This window comes from Tasmannia lanceolata, unplaced genomic scaffold (genome assembly GCF_043159265.1).
Source record: "Tasmannia lanceolata isolate RefF3 unplaced genomic scaffold, GAP_Taslan_0.1 ptg000008l, whole genome shotgun sequence".
NCBI classification, from domain to species: domain Eukaryota; kingdom Viridiplantae; phylum Streptophyta; class Magnoliopsida; order Canellales; family Winteraceae; genus Tasmannia; species Tasmannia lanceolata.
Window position 1 is genome coordinate 23,022,667 of NW_027518685.1, and position 19,221 is coordinate 23,041,887.

Genomic DNA, 19,221 nt, shown 5'->3' on the forward strand with positions numbered 1-19,221 from the left:
CTTTCTTGTCTTTTAGTATTTAAAAGGCTGTCAAAAGGTTATTACAGATCCCAAAAAGCTCTCACAAGCCCTTTAAATGCTAAAAGACGAGGAAGTGGAGCTGAATTATCAAAACATTGGAGCGCTGATATCATTTCCCTATTTTTTTTCATATAAAATGTAATTTCTATAATTTTCTTCTCCCAACATCTAAACACCCACATGTGAGCTTGTTTTATTATATCTGCTTTTTCACATGTTGGACAATTACTAACTTAATTGTTATATTTTTAAGTGTATGAAAGTTGTAGTGGTTGTGATCCTGCCAATAATTAAATGCCCATAGTCTTCCATGGAGACTGAGATTTGGTTGTTGACATGTTGGTGATGAGGGAAGGGAATAGTACATTTAGGATTAAATATAGGACCACAAAATATAAGGTAGTTTCCACAAACACCAACATGGCTTCTTCCACCTCTTTTGAAAATGTGGAAAGAAGTTACAAATTTTTTTAAAAAGACATTACCATTTCATTTAATGTCTTGGAGAATAACACTATGATAAGCTTAATTTGGACCCACTTAACAGCAACATTGTTGAGAATTCCCTTGGAAAAATAATCCAATCTGATAGTGCACGAACAAACGAGAAGTAAAAATTAATAAAATCAAACCACAAGATGAACACTGAGATTTTACATGGTTCCATCCAGATGCCTGCATCCACAGGTGAGAAAACGAACTTTCACCAACGGGATTAATCCGCAAACCCGTAACCCATCCCTTGTCCTCCCAACCAAGACGGTAAGAGAACCTGAGAAAAAATCAATAGAAAACCTTCGATGGAAACTCTCTCTCCCTCTCTCCCTCTCTCCCCTTTTCTCGGTGAAGAGAGAGTGCTCCATATCTAGGTTTTTCAAAAAAAAAAAAAAAAAACCCTAAAGAGACATGTTACAGTCTTTAGTGGGGGCCCACCTAGGTATGGGACCCGGCAAGGTATGGGACAGGTTTAAAAGGCCTAGCTTAACGTGTTCTATCAGCTCTGGAACTTTTGGGGTATTGATCAGGTACCTAACATTTGGTAACAAAGCAATCGATCGATGGCTGCATCTTGGTAGAGTTTTTATTTGGTACATGATGATTATGGAAAGATCAAAGCACTTTTGTTTTGGAATTGATGGAAAGGCATCAACGATTTGCAGAGGGTTTGAACAAAATCAGCTTAGTGATCGAGGAAATGCACAAAGATGAAGAAAAGCATAATCTTGAAAATATTAATGTTCGAGTAGAGAAAATTGTGAGAATTGATGGCGACACAGATAGGTTAGTTGAACGCATTACCGAAGAGCATGTTGATTTTGTTCAACTATTCAATCTTCCTGTCATTTCGATGCGGCCCCGTGGAAAATCATATTTCTTTCCAACTTGGATCAAAACGGATTTTAAAGGCGGGATTCGAACCACTATTTTTGAAGAACATGAAAGCCTAATAATATCAACTATGTTTTTCAACAAGATTATGCCCAGTAAGATTTGGGACCCTGGTGGAATAAATTGTTTTCTCTAATAATCTAAGTTATATAACCTTGAGGACAAGGTTAACTCCAAGAGGGGTAGAATGTTATGTACACATCTTAGTGTTTTTATTCCTTTACTTTTGTACAGGTTTATTGGGAATTTTTATTGTGATGGAATCCTTTGTTGGTTGTGTGCTAGGTTGTTTTCTCCTATATTGTAGGAGTAGATTGGGAATTGATTGTTTGAACGAGTATTTGAAGTCGTAGGAGAATCTTCTATTAGTTGGTACTAGTCTTTAGGAGTTTTATAGGATTAGGTCTCTTAGTTATCAAGTGGTTTTATTTAGTATAAATAACTTGTAATTAGTCATTTTTCAAATTAATGAAACAATTTTTCTAGAAATTGTGTCTTTGAGCACAAAGGATGACAGACCCTTCCCTCTAAGTGGGTCAAGAGGTTGATCTTCCCTTTAAGAAGATCAATTCCGTTACAAACCAAATCGGGTTCGTAACATTTGGTATCAGAGCTGCCACCACGTCCTGTGTTCGAGTCACGGAAGGGGTGACTTGTGGAGAGGACTACATGGTAAAAAGCCAGAGTGAAGTTGCCACATAGTAGATCGCTGTGGAACGCCCGACCTGCGAATAGGGGTACTTGGAGAAAAGGCCAGAGTGGAATCCGTCACAGAATGGACTGCTGAGGAGGGTGGATGTGGAAGTGTGGTGGAATGCTATGGTCCTAAGTGGGGGCCCGCTTAGGTATGGGACCGGGTGGGCATGGGACCCAGCCTGGTACGAGACAGGTTTAAAGGGCCTAGCCTAACGCGTTCCATCAGCTCTGGAGCTTTAAGTGTATTGGTAAGGTAGATAACAAGACACTCTTTTTCTATTTTGGCTTTCACACGACAACTAGAAAATCTAGTTTGGGGAAACAAGACTGTTTCCCAACAAACTTGATATACAAATTTTATTTAGTTGTCTCAAGAGTGATGATGACATGGCTGGAAAATTACACTCATTTAAAGAACCCAACTGCGTGATTAATGACTTGTAAATGGATGTTTAAGAAAAGTGAGAAAAGATCCACATTCGATCGATTTCCATGATTGATTGTTAGAAATGTTTGAACCACACAATTTTCACATTACCATTTGCAAGTTGGTTTCCCTTGTGCCAAGTATTGAGATCATGTTGATATCATGTGGGTGTGCCCATGTCAAACTTCATATAGTTTTAAAACCCATAGTGCGTTGCAACTAAGTGCATTGCCCAGAAATTGTCTTGCCACTTTTTTGTTAAGGGCTGTGATTAAAACCATTTTTTAGTCAAATTAAGGTTAGCCGTTAAGTAAAAAAAAGAAGGAAAATGATATGGAGACCTAGAGTAGGACCTAAAACGGAATCTGTAATGAAAACATGCCATGTGTTAAAGAAGAATTTACTTTTGATGATTTCCCTAAACTTAAGGGATTGCTCACGTCACTACTGATGTTGTGGCGTGAAACAATTTGTTTGGTCCCCTTTTAGGTCCTACTCTCGGTCTCCCTAGCATTACTCTAAAAAAAAAGATGTAAGACAAGGGTTGGGCCTGTAGCTCAATGGTTGAGGTTTTGTATCTCAACCTTGAGGTCCGAGTCAACTCAATTAAGTAGTGAGTTGAGTTAACTAGGACAAGTTTTGAGTTGACTCAATGGGTTTTAGTACCGTGGCCAAGCCTTATTATAGAGCTATTTAAATCATAGTTGGCCTATGGACTACAAATAGGTGGAGAAAAACATAATGTATACTACAAGTAGGTAGAGAAAAACCTTATTGTGTGTATGATCGGGAAGAGTCGCTATCTTGACAAGTGCAACTTAGAAACTCTTCCTTTTGAATATAATAAGGGATAAATTAAGGATTGTAGTTCAATGGATTAACACATGGAATGGATTTTTTGGTAGCTCTAAAATTATTTGCATATTATCTTATTGAAATATATTCTTATATGTTAATATTGGTAATAATAATTTACACACACACAGATCCGAAGTACTCAGTCGTTTCTAAATAGGCCTTAATAATCGTATTTCGACATAAGATTAACTTGGAATAAGCTTATTTGATACATTTCGTTGGAGATAAAGTTTCGCAATGGGGTATTTATTATTAAAAAAAAAAATTTCTATGATTCCAAAAGGTTAATGAATCGATTTAGGGTTGTTTAGATAGATCAGTATAGTCATATTTTCTAAGTTTTCTGGTTCTGTTTAGGGAAAACCAACCCAAAATGACAGCAAAGGGCTCAGACTTAAAGTTTGTAATTCAGAAATTTAATAAAAATTATAGCTTCACTCTTTAGGAGCGAAGGGTGAAGGATGTCTTAGTTCATAAGGTATGGCTAAGGCAGTGAAGGAAAATGAGATGAAAAATAATAAGTTCCTGATATTGAGTAGAGGGTTGTTATCACAATTCAACTATATGTCTTGAAGATAATTTTATTTTCAATATATTGAAGGAAGAATCAATGCCAAAATTATAGGATAAGTTATAATTCAAACAGGTTGTGCCTAAAGTATTAATTATACAGACGAATGGGCAAAACAAGATTATTAGAGATATTCCTACAATCTCTACATGTAAAATCACTTCTCAAGATGAGTGGATATTAGATGCAGAATGTTCTGTTCATTTATACTACTACTGTGTAAAGAATACTTTGATATGTTCTAAGAGAGAAGGATCTCTGTAGTGTCGTTAAGTGATCAGTCTACTTGTGATGTTACACGAGTTGTGATGACAAAGATCAAAATGTTACATAGTGGTTCACACTTTAAGGTGCGGTGGGTCCCAAAGATGCAGAGAAATTTGATATTCCCTTAATAAGTTAAGACTCTAAAGGTTGCAAGTACTCAATTGTAGCCATAAAAATAACATGTGGTTGCATTGTTTTGATGAGGGAATATAACAATAGCAAATCATAAGATCTAGTAGGAATTATTACAGTGGCTAATAGTATTCCTTTGACCTTAATGGATGGCTGACAAAATCTTATGAAGGAAAGGATTTTAGGTATTGATCAGTGAAAATCCAATAAATTTCCTCTTTGTTTCTTTCTCATGCGAAATACGGTGCCTAATACTAATAGTATTCCTATCGTCTTGCTTGTTTCACACAACATTTTATCTTTGGAGTAGAGAAAATTGGCTTGTCCATTATCTCTCTTCATGTCCTGAAGAGCAAAGATATCTTATCTGGATCAAAATGAACTACTATAGAGCCATTGGTGTGAACTTCAAAGTGCTGATCTCAACATGTCTTGAAACTAGAGGTATGGGCCAGAATTTTGAGGGAGAAAGTGGATCACATGCTTATTCACTACAGGTACGCTAGAGAGGTATGAGCTAGAATTTTGGACTCGTTCGGGATCTTGTGGGTTTTTCCTGCTCACATATCAGAGCTCCTAGATAGTTTTATTTTGTGAGGTGGCCCAATAAGGGAAGGATCTTATGTAAGCTCATATTGTTTGCCTCTCTCCGTGTCCTTTGGAAAGAGAGAAATGCTCACATGTTTTTAAACGTAGTTAAAGTTGCATCTTGTTCTTATGCGAGGATCATCGCTTTAGCCATCTCTTGGGCTAAAGCCATCCCTAACTTCAGCTTCTATTCGGCCACATATACTAGACATTGCTGAAAGGAGATTTGCCTTAGTAGTACATGAGGCGATCATCGCTCCTAGATGTATCCCCGTGACCATAGATGGTTGAAGTTAAGTTTTGATGGCTCTAGTTTGGGCAATCCGGGGCCGACATGTATTGAAGGTGTTCTTAGAGACGAAAACGGTTTCTCCAATTTGGTATTCTCTAGGCCAATTAGAATCAAGGATTCAAATGACGCAGAAGTCAAAGCGATACTTGAGGGTATTGGGTTGGCGGAGGGTACAAATTTGGACAATCTAATAGTTGAGGGAAACTCCCTTCATGTTATCACATGATTGGATAGGAAATCTCCCACTCATGGAGATTCTCTCAGTTTATTGATGAGATATTTGACCGCATGAAGGGTTACCCAGTTCGTTACCATCAAGTTAGGAGATCGGCAAATGGAGAGGCACACCGGCTAGCTCAAGCTGGAGTGTCTAGACCGGCATTAGAGATTTTTTATCTTTTACCCCCCTTGAGTTCAATTGCACTTGTAGAGTTTTCTTCTCTTTTTCTTGTTCTCTTTGATCCCATGACTGCCTTGGTAGTGTTCTTATCTTTCTAATAAAATCTCAACATTTAAAAATTTTACATTTCTTGAAACTAATGTTCGCCTCTCTTCCGATTTTCTTGCTGGCCGAGTTTGATTGAAGGAGAATCATAAATCCCGACAAATTTGTTCTCAAATGCAAATTGCCTAATTTAAAGATCTAATTAGAGTACCCAAGATTTAACTTTGAGATGTCAAGATGTGTTCACATGCGTTTATATGGATTGCATTTTAAGGGCATGTTTGGCTACAACTGGATTCTTTTTAATGGAAATCCTTTTTTCCTTGAAAAATTTTCAGTGAATTTTTTTCTCAAGAAAAACACATCTATAGCATGCGTTATCTTTTTCATGGTTCTTTTGATAAAAAAAAAAAAAAAAAAATTTACCTAAAAAATGGGTTACCAAACCTTAGAAAATTATATTTTTCTCATAAAAAATTCAAGTAAATTGTTTTTAGTGTAACCAAATATAAAAGACATAATTCAATGCATGCCACCCCAACAAAAATAATCTCACAAATGAACAACCATAAGACATAATGATGCAAAAACACAGATGGTATGTTCCACATATTTCTATGAGGTGCTCATGATTTGGTCTGCCAACAGATATCGGCATGATCTAGTCCATTCATTTGGATAAAATTGCATCCCTGGATTGATCCTAACTGTCTAATTGGTACCATCTAAATGGATGATTTCACATTTGAGTCCCCAAATTGGATGATTAGCCTATCCATGGAAACCCCAAGGCTAAACCGATTGGACAATTTTCACGGTGGGACTAAACTCAAGGTTTCTGAAAAATGTCTGATGTAAGTCCATGAGATAGTAACATTCCCCTTAAGTAAATACTTGGTTAATTAGTAGTTTTTATATTTTTTTGAATGACTATACGGAAAAAAGAGTTATGACTTAGCTTTCCTAAGATTGACATTGCCATCAACTATTCTAAAGACTTCAGATCAAAGCCTCAGTTTAGGATTTGGAATGAGTTAAGGACATGCATTTGTTTTACCACCCCCCCTCTTCATTCCTGACACACCCCCTCTAATCCGTACGTAATTTCACACTTTTCCTTTGTTGGAAAGCTATAAAGTAACCACGTGACCATGCAAAGGAACGAAGAAAGCGCACCAACTCTTTTGTAAAAAATTCAAATTGTTTATCAGAAGGGCCGAATACAATTACCAAGGATCACTTCATGATGTTCTATATATGATAGTGAGAGGACATCTCTCTCTCTCTCTCTCTCTCTCTCTCTCTCTCTCTCTCTCTCTCTCTCTCTCTCTCTCTCTCTCTCTCTCTCTCTCTCTATGATAGTGCAACTTTTGAAATCAATTAGATTTCATATTTACGTAGAATAATATATATTATGCTTGGGCTCTCACAGCTAGATATGGACATGCTTTTTCACTCCTCTCTTTTTTCTGCTTTCTGTCTCTTTTGTCTCCTTGTCTTTCTTTCTTTTTTACCCTCTTTCTCTCTTTTTCTTTCTTCCTTTCTCTGATTTTCAAGTGGGTACCGGATTCTCATCACATTCCTCCAGAGAATGATTTGAAAATGAGTACCTGATATCAATGTGGCCTGCCCAAAGTGAACTCCAGATTGGGCTTCTTGGGGCTTGTTCCTGAAAGGTTTGCTTCATTCAAATCTGATACTATTTCATAGCTTAAGCATTTAGGGTCCATCTCCCTCTGAAAACCAAGGAAAAAAAACCCACAAAAAAAAAAAACTTTCAGAAAGGATAGTAGTAGTAGTAGTAGTACAAGAAGAATAAGAAGAAAAATGTAGACTATAATTCTTAATTTACAAGAAACTTGAAAAATCCTTCAAGATGTACCCATATTTCCTTGAATTTAGAGAAAATGACAAAAGTTTTCAAATGACCAAACAACCCTTTTAAAGATCTTTGTCTTTTCTGCTCCTTCCCTTTCACATATAATCTCATGGGAACTTTCAATATTTCTTGAGTCTCAAGGAGATGTCAGCACATCCCATCCATGTTCAGGCACATATCAGTCATTTCCATAGGGAATATAATACTTCAGTGATGGGTTTAAGTGGGTACCTCAAAAGAGAGTTTGCTTCCTGTGGAATCCTTTGTTTTTTCATGCAACCAAGCTCCTCTACTGCAAAACAGCATAGAGAATATTTCCATTGGTGGAAGTCCATGCATGAAAAAAGTATACTAAGAAAAGAAACCTCTCTTTTACTATTAAGCTGTTATAACTTGTTAGCTTTATCAATTATGCTGATTGAAAATAAAGTTGAGTCCCATGTGATATCCCATTACCCATAAGAAGAAACTACAAGGAAGCTTCAAGTTCAAAGGACTTTGCTTTTGAAACAAGGTTTCTATGTTATGGGGCCCATTTGCATGCCATAGGTGCCCACAAAATCTTTAGGACAGAGCTCTCCATTTCAGGTTGATTTTATCAAATGGATCAATGTCTTGGAATGAGAGATAGAGAATGGTTAGCTGTTGTCTTGTAAACTACTATCTGTCAAACCATTCAAAGGGATTATTATCCCATCATAGAGTTCCAATGTTCACTAGATCTTGGACATAGAGAACAAAAAAGCTGTAATACTATCTTTGCTACTTTTAATTTATGATCACTTGCTTGCAGACTTTATATATTTGGACTCCCCTCTTTATTTAAAATTTTTCTATTTGGATGTCCATAGCTTTTTGGGAATTGTAACAACCAATGAGATAAGTGTAAAATACGAGGGGTGTCAATATTAAAACAAGGGTATTGTCTGTCATCCCCCTATTTTGATGATTATACCGAATTATCTTAGCATCCTGCATGGATTTCCTTTAATATCCATGTGTCAAGTAGGAAACCCTGGCTGTATTCTAGTTGGGCTCTAATTTAAGGTTTTCTATCTAAGATAGAGCCCGAAATCATAACAGAATTCAGATCACCTTCTCCAGTAGATTAATTCGGGGGTGGCTTAATTAAATGCAAAGTTAATGTGGTTGCCTTTATTCTGATTTTTCACAAAATAAACAAATCCCCTAGGGCCCTTCAATTTGCTTTTGTTCCATTTGTATTTCGTACACTAATCTCAGTAGCATAAGATATATTAGATATTTTGATAGATATACAAGATTTCTTGAGTTTCTTCCTTTGTGAATGCCTAGACAGTTTAACTGTTCATTAAAACAGACTGTTACTCTTTTTTATTCAAATAGTTAAGTGAAAGAGACAATGATATGAAGGTAAATGAATGTAACGTAACTATCATTACCCATTTGGATTGGCAACGAATCAAAACTAAATATACCCTTCCTCTGGATTTTTCTGAATACCCAAACTCCAATAACAATTGGTTCTCAAAGCCCAGTCTCATTCTCAAGTTTTAAACTCAAAGCATATCATTTTCTTAAGGCTTTACTTTCCTCTTTCATTAAGAACTACAGACTAAGAATATGATCATAGAGTTAAGGCATATCTGTAACCATTATCTTACTTGCATATATATAACTCATCAGATTTTAAACCAGCAAATACAGCTAAACTAAAAAATAAATTAGAAAACTTGGTTGAAATTTAAGTACATTGTAAGTTCTTTCCTTAAAAGTCTTCTGTATGACTATGTCATGACACATTTTGGAGGATTAGGCTTTCAAAGAAGTTTCTCAAGTGCAAGAACCTAAATGCACTATTCACATCATAATAAACATAATAATATCTCAGCACCTCTGAACAAACAAATTTTAACAGACAAAAATATACACAAAAAGGACAGAGTTTTTTTTTTTTTTTCTAAATATGAGAAATGCAAAATTACCTCGAAGAATTGCTCCAAAGGCTCTGTTGGACTGCAAGATCGGCCCCATGTGGGTTGTGAATGTCAAGCAATATTTCATCAGAAATTTCTCCGGCCGACCCATTTTCAAATCCATCGGATTGGCCTAGGATAAAAATAACAGTAACCCACAATTATAAATGCTAACTTCACAAATAACAACATAATTTCCTCATAAAAATTAATTAAAGAGAAATCAAGCAAAATACAATTTGAAGGAACTCAAGCTGATATCACCTGAAGAAGTCGCGGGTCGATCGGTGGTCTTAACAGTTCGATACATCTGCAATTGTACATATAGATGCTTAAATATCACATATTTTTTGAATGATTAAATATTAAATATTTTACATAAAAGATTAAGAACAAAGGGAGAAAGCTCGATGCGATCCAACGGTCAGATCTTTCTTTATCTGAATACATTGGCTGATAAAGTCTCAGAATTTTCAATAAAAATTATTTCAAGAATGAAAATTCATGGTGTCACGAATCTGTGCAAACTGTGTCAGTTCGTATTTTTCAAAGAAAATGTCTAAATTAGTAAATACATACGTATAGATACGTGCATTTGCGTGTATGTGTAAGGTTAACTATGGTTTTAGGCTTGGTTAGAGGATGGAAGGAAAAAAAAATCATTGTGAAATGATGGCCTGTGACGTTTTCTATTTCCTGTTTTTTATTTCTCCATCTTTTATGGAGTCAAAGAGATGTGTTTTTTTTTCCATCACCGATGCTATAAAACACAATTTAAAATTATTACAAAATGGGTGCAATTTAATCTAATAAACTCATTCCAAGACTTGCCTAGGTTCCCCAAAGACTCAGCTTGTCCATTGATTTCCATAATATTTTTTTTCATGTTTCTTTTAGTAGCAGGTTTTCTGCTTCTAAGTAAAAAGCTGCTTCTTAATTTGCAAAGCTGAAACATCTCCAAAAGAAATCAAGAAGAAAAAAACAGGAAAAAGATGGCTCGGTTTTAGACCCTTTCATAGGCAATTGAATTTTCAAGGTCTCAAGGTAGAAATGCAAATGGGTATGCTTGAAAAAATAACCAAAAGAAAATAAATGGTGATTTTTTTTAAATTTTTTTTTTTTTGTTTTGCTGTTTCTACGATTCATTTCTTCTTTTTGGTGAAGATCACAAAACCTATTTGAGATTACTTCAGGAAAAAGTTTTTTTTTTACCTGTAAATGGGATTTCACATGAGCCAAGGTGAGATCTTTTACATCCATGAGCTCAAGCACTGACTTGGGTGTAGCTCCTAAAACCACCAAAAAGAACAAGGAACAAAAACCCATTAAAATTATTTTCTTCTTAGTGAAAAATGATAATCTAATAAGAAATCATGTGTAAAAAAAGAAGAGAGAAAAAAAAGCCTACTTTCATGTCCACCCAATAGCTCGACCGCGTGAACAAATCGCGCATGGAGGGTTGTAGTCCATCGCATTCGCGGCGCTCTCATGCTACGCTTGGCGGGATACCTCGAAAGGAATCGCGATCTCATGATCCCTTGTGAAGGAAAAGAAGTAGAAGTAGTAGTACTAGAATTAGAAGAATCACATGGATTTTGGTGAACATAAGGAAAAGGAGGGGTATGGTACACAGGAATTCCCCTAATAGGCCTTAAAAATCCAAGGTCTTGATGAAATCCACCTTGGTTTTGATGGAAATGATTATGAAGATGATGCGGTTGAATATGATGGGGATGAGTTTGAGGGGAATGAATATTGTTGGTATTATTATTAGAACTTGAAAGTCTAGGGTTTGATAAAGAGAGCTCGAAGGATGAATCGGGTTTCGTGGTTGAAGGGATGATGTTGTTGGTGTCTAGAGCTCTCCTCCAAAACCCCAAATCCATCTCTTCATCTGTTTGTCTCCAACTTGATGTGGGTTTACTGTTTGGAGGGCTAATTTGAAGTGATAAGTCTGGTTGTGCTGGAAATAGCTCCATCACTCACAAGAACCTTCTTAGTAGAGATACACCTATATTATCTTCTTTTCTCTTTGTCTTGTTATACGAATCCTCTATGTGGGTCTTCTTTTGACAGCTTTCAGGTGGCGTTGCAGGCGAGATTGGATGGATTTTCAGGTAAGTTTTTTTTGGGTTTTCTTCTGATGGGTTGGGTGAATTGAGTGTGTTGGAGAGAGAGGGAGAGATTTTGAGAGATGGGTGGACGAAAAATGACAAGGGGTGAAGTAGATTGTTTTTTTTCTCTTTGCTTGTTTGTGTGAACTGTGAAGTATATGCAAGAAAATGACACTTAAAGGCAGCTAAAAAAGAGACGAGAGACAGAGAGAGAGAGAGAGAGAGAGAGAGAGAGAGAGAGAGAGGAAAAGGTGGGTGTTTTTCTTTTGTGGACGTGGGGGTGGGAGAAAGGTAAAATAAAATAAAAAAAGTAAGAAGAAGAAATTGGCTTTGGACTCAGATTCCTTTAACGTGTGGGTATGTCTCTCAACCACTAAGGATACCAGTCATACCACCCCCTCTCATTAAATTGAAAGTTTGGTTGGGGCTCCTTTCCACAAACCCTAATTCTACATCTTTGGATTTGACTTGATATGAAACCCTAATCTTTGTGTATCTTGGGGGCATAAAATCAATCCATTTCTTGTAACACCCAATATCCATGTCACTTTCTTGTTTCCACCCACATTCCTTGTACCCCTTTCTAGTTTCCTTGTGACTCATGCTCACATATCTCATTCTCTCCCCTTCTCGGCAATTTCTCCCTTTCTTGACATATATACTGAACACTCAGTGTATATATGTTATTTCTCATTATATGTTCAAGATTGTCACTAGTGGTTGTGACTGGGCCCCTCTCCACAGCACCATTTGATAACCCGAACTTTCAGTATATGTACTTAAGCCATCTCTTCTCCTCTACAAAGCAGTAATTATATTTGTTTCTCTCTTTCTTTCTTTCTTTTTTTTGGAAGGGGAGGAGGTTGAGATTTTTACCTATAAATCCCTCCTATGGAGAATACATTCTAATTAGCCGTCAATAATCATGATTTAGCCAAAGAGTTTATAACTTTTTCTTTAAAAAAAATTGCCAATAAGTCCTAAATACTATTTAGGAGTAATATGTAGTAGTTACTAAAATTTCTTTGACAAAAGTTCCCTTTGAGTTACACTAAAAAAATGATATTTCTAGTCCAAAAATTTTGGTTCTTGTATTCTTATGAAAACTTTAACCGACTTCAGTGAGAGAAGCACTAAGGCCCTGTTTGGATTGCAGGATTGTTTTGGAAAAGTTTGGAAAAAAAACCTTTTCAAAAATTTCAGCTTCTCCATTGTTTGATTCTTAGTTTTATAACTCCCTTGCGTTGTTGTTGACTCGCCCAAGTCGACTCCCTTTTACCTTAGCCGCATTCTTGTCAAGCAGTCTGTATTTTACCTGACATAGTCAGTGAAAACTCCTTTGACTCTCCCAAGTTACGATTGCATGTATCAACCGAGTACTTGATCATGCCCAGCAGAGTCGACTAGGATTTGCTTTAGCCGTATTTTAGCCCGCATTCGCATTTTGAAACACTCCTCTGATTACGCTTGAAACAGGTATAACTTGAACCACCACATTTCAAATTTTAATTATAGGGACCTTTAATGTATAATGACACCATTCCAATTTATCAATTCCCTCTAAATTGTGTAAACGGAAAAAAAATTCTGGGAAAAAAATTCTGCAAGAAATGTTTAAAAACATTTAGGCAAAAAAAATCATGATTTTAGAAGTAATTGAAGGTTATTTTTGTCAACAAAAATTCCTTATAGTTTTTAGAGACGATGAAAATAAGTTATGAGAAGGTAAACCTGTTGGCCCAACCAATGAGTAATTGGGAAATACTTTGCAAATTTGGGACATGTAGGTAAAAAATCCTTTTTTTTTCTTTTTTGTCTGTCTTCATAAAATTTATTTTTTTAATGGGACAAGGCAATGCCACATTGCACGTAAAATGAGGTGACATGTGGCACCAAATAAGTGGAAAGATGATTTTAAAGAATTTAAGTTTTACGTACTTAAGAAACTTTCACCTAACGATGTCGAGAAATATGACTGATTTAATTAAAAAGGTAATTCTATAGGCCTGTATGTTGATTTTTCAATTTTATAACAACGTATTTCCAAACTCAAGCAGATTTTTACTCTGCTAGCACACAATTATTTTTGGGTTTATTACTGTGGTACTCTAATTCTATGTATTTATTACTTTTTACATATGGTACCAGTATTATGAATTCATTTGGAATATATAGAGGTATTTTACTAGGCAATTTCGCGGAAAGTCATTTTCGCACTTACTTTCGAAGAAGGGGACAGCCACAGAGGCTCACTTTTTAGCAGATTTTGTCTTATTCATTTAGTTTATCTAAGGTGGGTGAGCCCACAAAATGTTATTTGGCGAAATTGCGTAGCCAAGTACAAAACTCATCTTATCACACGAGATATAGGCATAAATTCTGGTCTATCCAGTGATAAATTGGTGAAGGGGTGTCTGTATCACATGGGGATAGTGACAAAGGAGATATACGGACAGAAATATGAACCATGCAATAGAGAAATAAGAAAAAAAAAAAACAATTCTCTGGTAGAAAGAAGACCCTTAGCTTTTAATGCCTTTACCGTGTCCAAAGCATCGATAAGCGTTATTGTTGGTAGTGTTCTTTGCTTTTAGTGCCCTTTCTATCATAGCTACATAGGCATTTGGAATCGTATGGGGTCCCTTCATTAACCGACAGTCAACACATGCCTACCCACAAAAAAAAAACACATTACCTTACCTCTCTCTCTCAATAGCTTACCCATCTAAAACATTACCATTAATTTAGGGTTTTTACACTAGTAAACCCTCTCTCATCAAATTTTTTTATCTAGGGAAAACCCCAAAAATGAAGGATCCTTCTCATGAATATCTTATTTTGCAAGCTCATGGAGAAGAACCCATCTCACCATATATAGATCACCCTTCATAGAAGTCCATCTAATAATCACATCTCAAATTGATGAAGACAGCCCAGTAGCTCTAGACCCTTCTCATGGATGTTGAATTTGAGGTCATCACATTTCTTATTCATGAGAGAAGGCCAATAATCCAGAATCCCATTAGTGCCATCCAACCCTAGTCATATATTTTAGGGAATCACATTTCATTTCATGGGAAAAAGCCTATATAATCTTAGATCCTTCATATAGATATACAAGGGCATCGCATTTGTTTTCATTTTTATGAGAAAAACCCAAAATTCTTAGCCCCTTCATATATCACAATTCTTATTTACGGAGGAAACCTCCGTAACCAAACTGAATCACATGATATCCACCAACTCAAGCCCAACCTGCGATAGCATTCCCTCAACCCTAACCTGACCCAACTGAGACTCGGGTCGAGGATGGTCAACCTAAATTTCTCAACCCTATCGCGGCCCGTCTAACCCTCTTTGTTTTTTCAAAATTGGCCGGGTTGGGTTCAGGTGAGCCTAGGTTGAAAATAGAAAAAATACAAAAAAAAATATAACCCTATTATTGGGAAAGTTGCCTTATTTCCCACTGTGCATTGTGGGAAGGCTGAAGGCAAATTTAGAAAGTATGATTCTTTGGGTTTTTTAGAAGACATAAAGTATATAAACCCTTGATTACACGAATAGGTGGAAGGAAAGAGAGAAAGAGAAGGGAAGAGAGAGAAGGAGAAAGACTTGGCCGAACCATGTAAAATCTCGGGTGTTCATCTTGTGGCTTGTTTGTCACTTTTACTTTTCCGTTTAATTTATGCACGATCGGATAGTTTGCCCGGCGGATTTTCTCAACACCTAAAATTTTGAGAATCACAATAAAATTAGAGGACAAAGGTCATGTCCGAGTTGGCCAAGGCCTCACTCATAATTAAATCGGATTGTCTTTGCCCAACCCTAACCCGACCCAAAATTAAATCGGATTGTCTTTGCTCAATCCAAACCCAACCCAACCCGAGCCGAGATCTCGGGTTGAACGCATCGGGTTCGGGTTGAGCCCAACCCAAGTTGCAACCCCGGTGAAAACCCAATTACCAAATATATTTTTTTATGTAAAGGACCTTCTCATTTGTATATAACCCAAACCTTCTAATTAGATGTAAAAACCCAGTAGCCATGGATTTTCTCAATGAGATTAACATGGGATCCCCATGAAAAAACGACAGTAGATGTTGCCTGGAAGAATCAGTTATTTAAAAACTCTTTGCTCCTCACAAGATTTCTGACAACATTGGAAGTCATGCCCTTCTGTGTATGCGTGCGTGTCTATGTCTATCTATCACTATTACTAAATTATATAATGTTGATGGCCCTAGACACAATGAAGATCAAAACTGACATTTTGTTTTCTATAGCAATATATTTATAGCCAAGGAGTTAATGTCATGAAAGGGAGCATTACTATTCTAATCAATCAATGTCAACTCTTCCTTGGAAATGAAGATTAGGGTTCTATATTTACATGTTTAAGGAACTTAGAAAGGGTAGAAGCATCTGACCATCAAAGAAAATTGGATGCTACAGACCATGTCTCTCTCCCATGGAACTTATAAGGAATCTTACATTAATACCTGAGAAACAGTGCTTAGAATATTGAGTTTCCCTTCACCCTTGACTTTAGAATGGTTAGACCACGTGATTTGGTTAATTATACAAGGAATTTAGATGAATTGAGAACAATGGAGTTGAACACCATTTTTTAATGCATTCAATGGAAATCTTGCTTGGGATGTTCATACCAAAATACCCAACATCACTATTACATATGAAAGACTGAAAGATATGGTGACAACAAAATCCGTAATTGACTTTTAGGTGTGTGTGTGTGTGTGTGTGTGAGAGAGAGAGAGAGAGACGGGGGGGGGGGGGGGGTGTAGAGAGAGAGAGATTCAAAACTCCACCACATAATCATGTACTCGCCCGAGTCGACTCCCTTTTACGTTGGCTGTGTTCTTGTCCAAGTCTGTGTTTTGCCCTATATAAATTCATTCAAAACTCTTTTTACTCTCTCGAATTATGAGCGCGTCAATAAAGTACTCAAATGTGTCAACCAAGTACTTGATCATGTCGTGCCGAGTCGTCTAGAATTGCCTCTGGCTATGTTTTGACCTGCATCCGCATTTTGAAACACTGATATATGAGGAAAGTGTTTTAGAGCCCGAGCTTAGATAAGCTTATCTGAGCTCGAGCTCAAAAACTCATGTGGGCCCACATTTTTTGAGGTGATCCAAAGCGTTCATTTGAAAGGCCCTTACATGGATAGGATGCCTAAAAAAAAGTAGGTCCATAGGATAATCCTAACCCTTCCATTCGTGGAGGGAAAAAATGGGCAGATCTGTGGAGAAACAGTATCTGTCCATTTTCCCTAACTTTGGTATGGGTTAGGATGATCCTATGGACTTGATTTTTGGTACGCACCCTATTCATGTAAGGGCCTTGACATTGAGAGAGAGAGAGAGAGAGAGAGAGAGAGAGTATCTGAAGATTTTCTGAAGAAAGTATTTGAAGATTTTCTTTTCAAGTGGTTTGAATATGTTCATGAAAGTATCTGAAGATTTTCTTTTCAAGTGGTTTGAATATGTTGATTACATAATACAAATTTGTAAGTAATTGGAAGGTGTTGCTGCCAACAGGTGACTGCCACTCTTTCAATGTCAAGGACAGTATTGATGTTTTAATTCAGTTATCTTGATGTGTGTATTTATAACTGAACTATAGAATTGTGGAAGCAAAAAGATCGGAAGGTAGATGATTTGTCACTTGCTAGTTGTGACTTGTGGATTGGGAGTTTGATGGCGAGTTCTTGGCTTTGAGAGATACTTTTCATTGGACCACATGTGACAATAGACGACAAGCAAATCAATGGAGAAAATCATTTATCTGAATCTGAAATTTAGATATGAATCAAGTTTCGAGAGAAAACACCAAGAAACTTCATGGCTAGGATGGATCTAATGAAAAACAGATAGCTCCAAAATGGAAATAGATATACAATTTTGACCTAGAGCATATTGTTGAACTTGTGTGCCCTTTAATTCAAACATAAACAGAACTTAATGCTCTAACTTCATTTTGCGTGGATTAAAATTATCATTATTTTGATATGGAACATATGGCTCTCTACCTTTGTTCTTCCTGGAAAACTATCATTCAACCATAAATTTAAGACCCAAGTTTACTTTTATGCTGATCACAAGTGTCAATCAATGTTTCAAAATGCGAACGTGGGTACTCGGCTGACTCGATCATAATGTGGGAAAGTCAGAGGAATTTTAATTGACTGAGAAGAATAAGAACTCGGCCAAGGTAAAAAAGAGTCGAATCAGGGTTCGATTAGGATGCAGGAGAGCTTTGAAATAGTGATATAGACCTTCACCCATTATTTAAACATAGTGAGGCCCATGGATGAAAAGCTCATTAACCATACATATGTTCATGTTTATGATGGAGATGGGTCTCACATCATCTAGTTTGTTTGGTCTGTCTAATGTATTTTTTTTCCATACAATAATTCCCCCATCATACCTAATTTATTATTAGATCTAACCATATGTCTCACGCATCGTCTTTTTGTCTTTTTTATTTCTCATTTTGAAGATTTTATGCTCATATTGTCAATTCACTACCCCACATGTTCTTGGTCTTGCATACTTTGTAACATTCTCAATATTTAGTTTGAAATCTCTATTGTTCGATTCTTTGGCTAACCTAACTCACAGGCAATTCTGTTCTTTGGAATGTGAATCAAAGCTTTCAAGGTCCCATCGAGTTATATAAGAGTATCTACGAGTGTTTTTCAAAGGGAACATATTACCTTGAATGCCAAACAGAGAGATGATGCTAAATGCTTACTCAATTCATCCACAGACATGTCAAATTGGAAATCTCTCCTTATGACTAAATGGATTTGTTAGAAAAAAGATCCTATGAAACGGGCCCATGTGAATGGATGATCTAAGCCATTCATTTGTTAATGCCAGCTGGTAATAGAATGATCCTGACCCTTCGATTTGTGGAGATTTAAATTGGACGGCACGGTGTAGAAACATTTACCAATTGAAGGGTTGGGATCATCCAATGGCCACCATTTTTGGGGCATAGCCTATCTATGGTGAGTATAAAAAAAATGAATGGTTTTGATCATCCATTCATGTGGGCCCTGTTTTACTTTTTGGCTGTACGATTACTGCACAGCCATGCACAGTATAAAAGGCTAAAAGCTCTGTTTTTTAGATCCCATTTCAGTAGGACTGTCAATGGAGAGGGCCGGACCGACGGATCCAATGGACTAGCCCACCTATAGTCCGGGGTAGATACAATTTCATATCTGCAGGGTCAGTCTAGAATTAACTTCAGGATCTAGTTAAGGCCCTGTTTAGGATTTTGAGAACCAATTTTGAGCCCAATATTGATTATTGAGAACACGTACTCATCATCCAACCCTTGATGTTTGATCCAACAGCAAATATCAAGGGTGGTACTTCCATCGTTCCACCTTTACGTGTTTATTTCTCCTGATTATTGGACTAAAAATTAAAGCTGTGTTTGTTCTTTTCTCCATTTTTAATAAAAATTCAAGCACTACTTCTATGAGAATCCCTCCTTTTCACTCTCATTCAAACAGAAATTTGAGTTTACTAGATACAAGTAGAGAAAGAT

The 19,221-nt window shown here is 36.5% G+C and overlaps 1 protein-coding gene across 1 annotated transcript; it reads right to left on the minus strand.

Annotated features, from left to right (window-relative positions):
• Window positions 1–6,845: 6,845 nt before the first annotated feature.
• Window positions 6,846–11,915, minus strand: LOC143884858 (putative transcription factor KAN2). Its single transcript, XM_077388681.1, has 6 exons — window positions 10,929–11,915; window positions 10,733–10,809; window positions 9,785–9,830; window positions 9,530–9,653; window positions 7,797–7,857; window positions 6,846–7,422 (listed from the first exon to the last, which is right to left on the minus strand). Exons 1-6 carry the CDS (start codon window positions 11,497–11,499, stop codon window positions 7,303–7,305), a joined length of 999 nt encoding a protein of 332 aa, XP_077244796.1. The 5' UTR covers window positions 11,500–11,915; the 3' UTR covers window positions 6,846–7,302.
• Window positions 11,916–19,221: the final 7,306 nt, after the last annotated feature.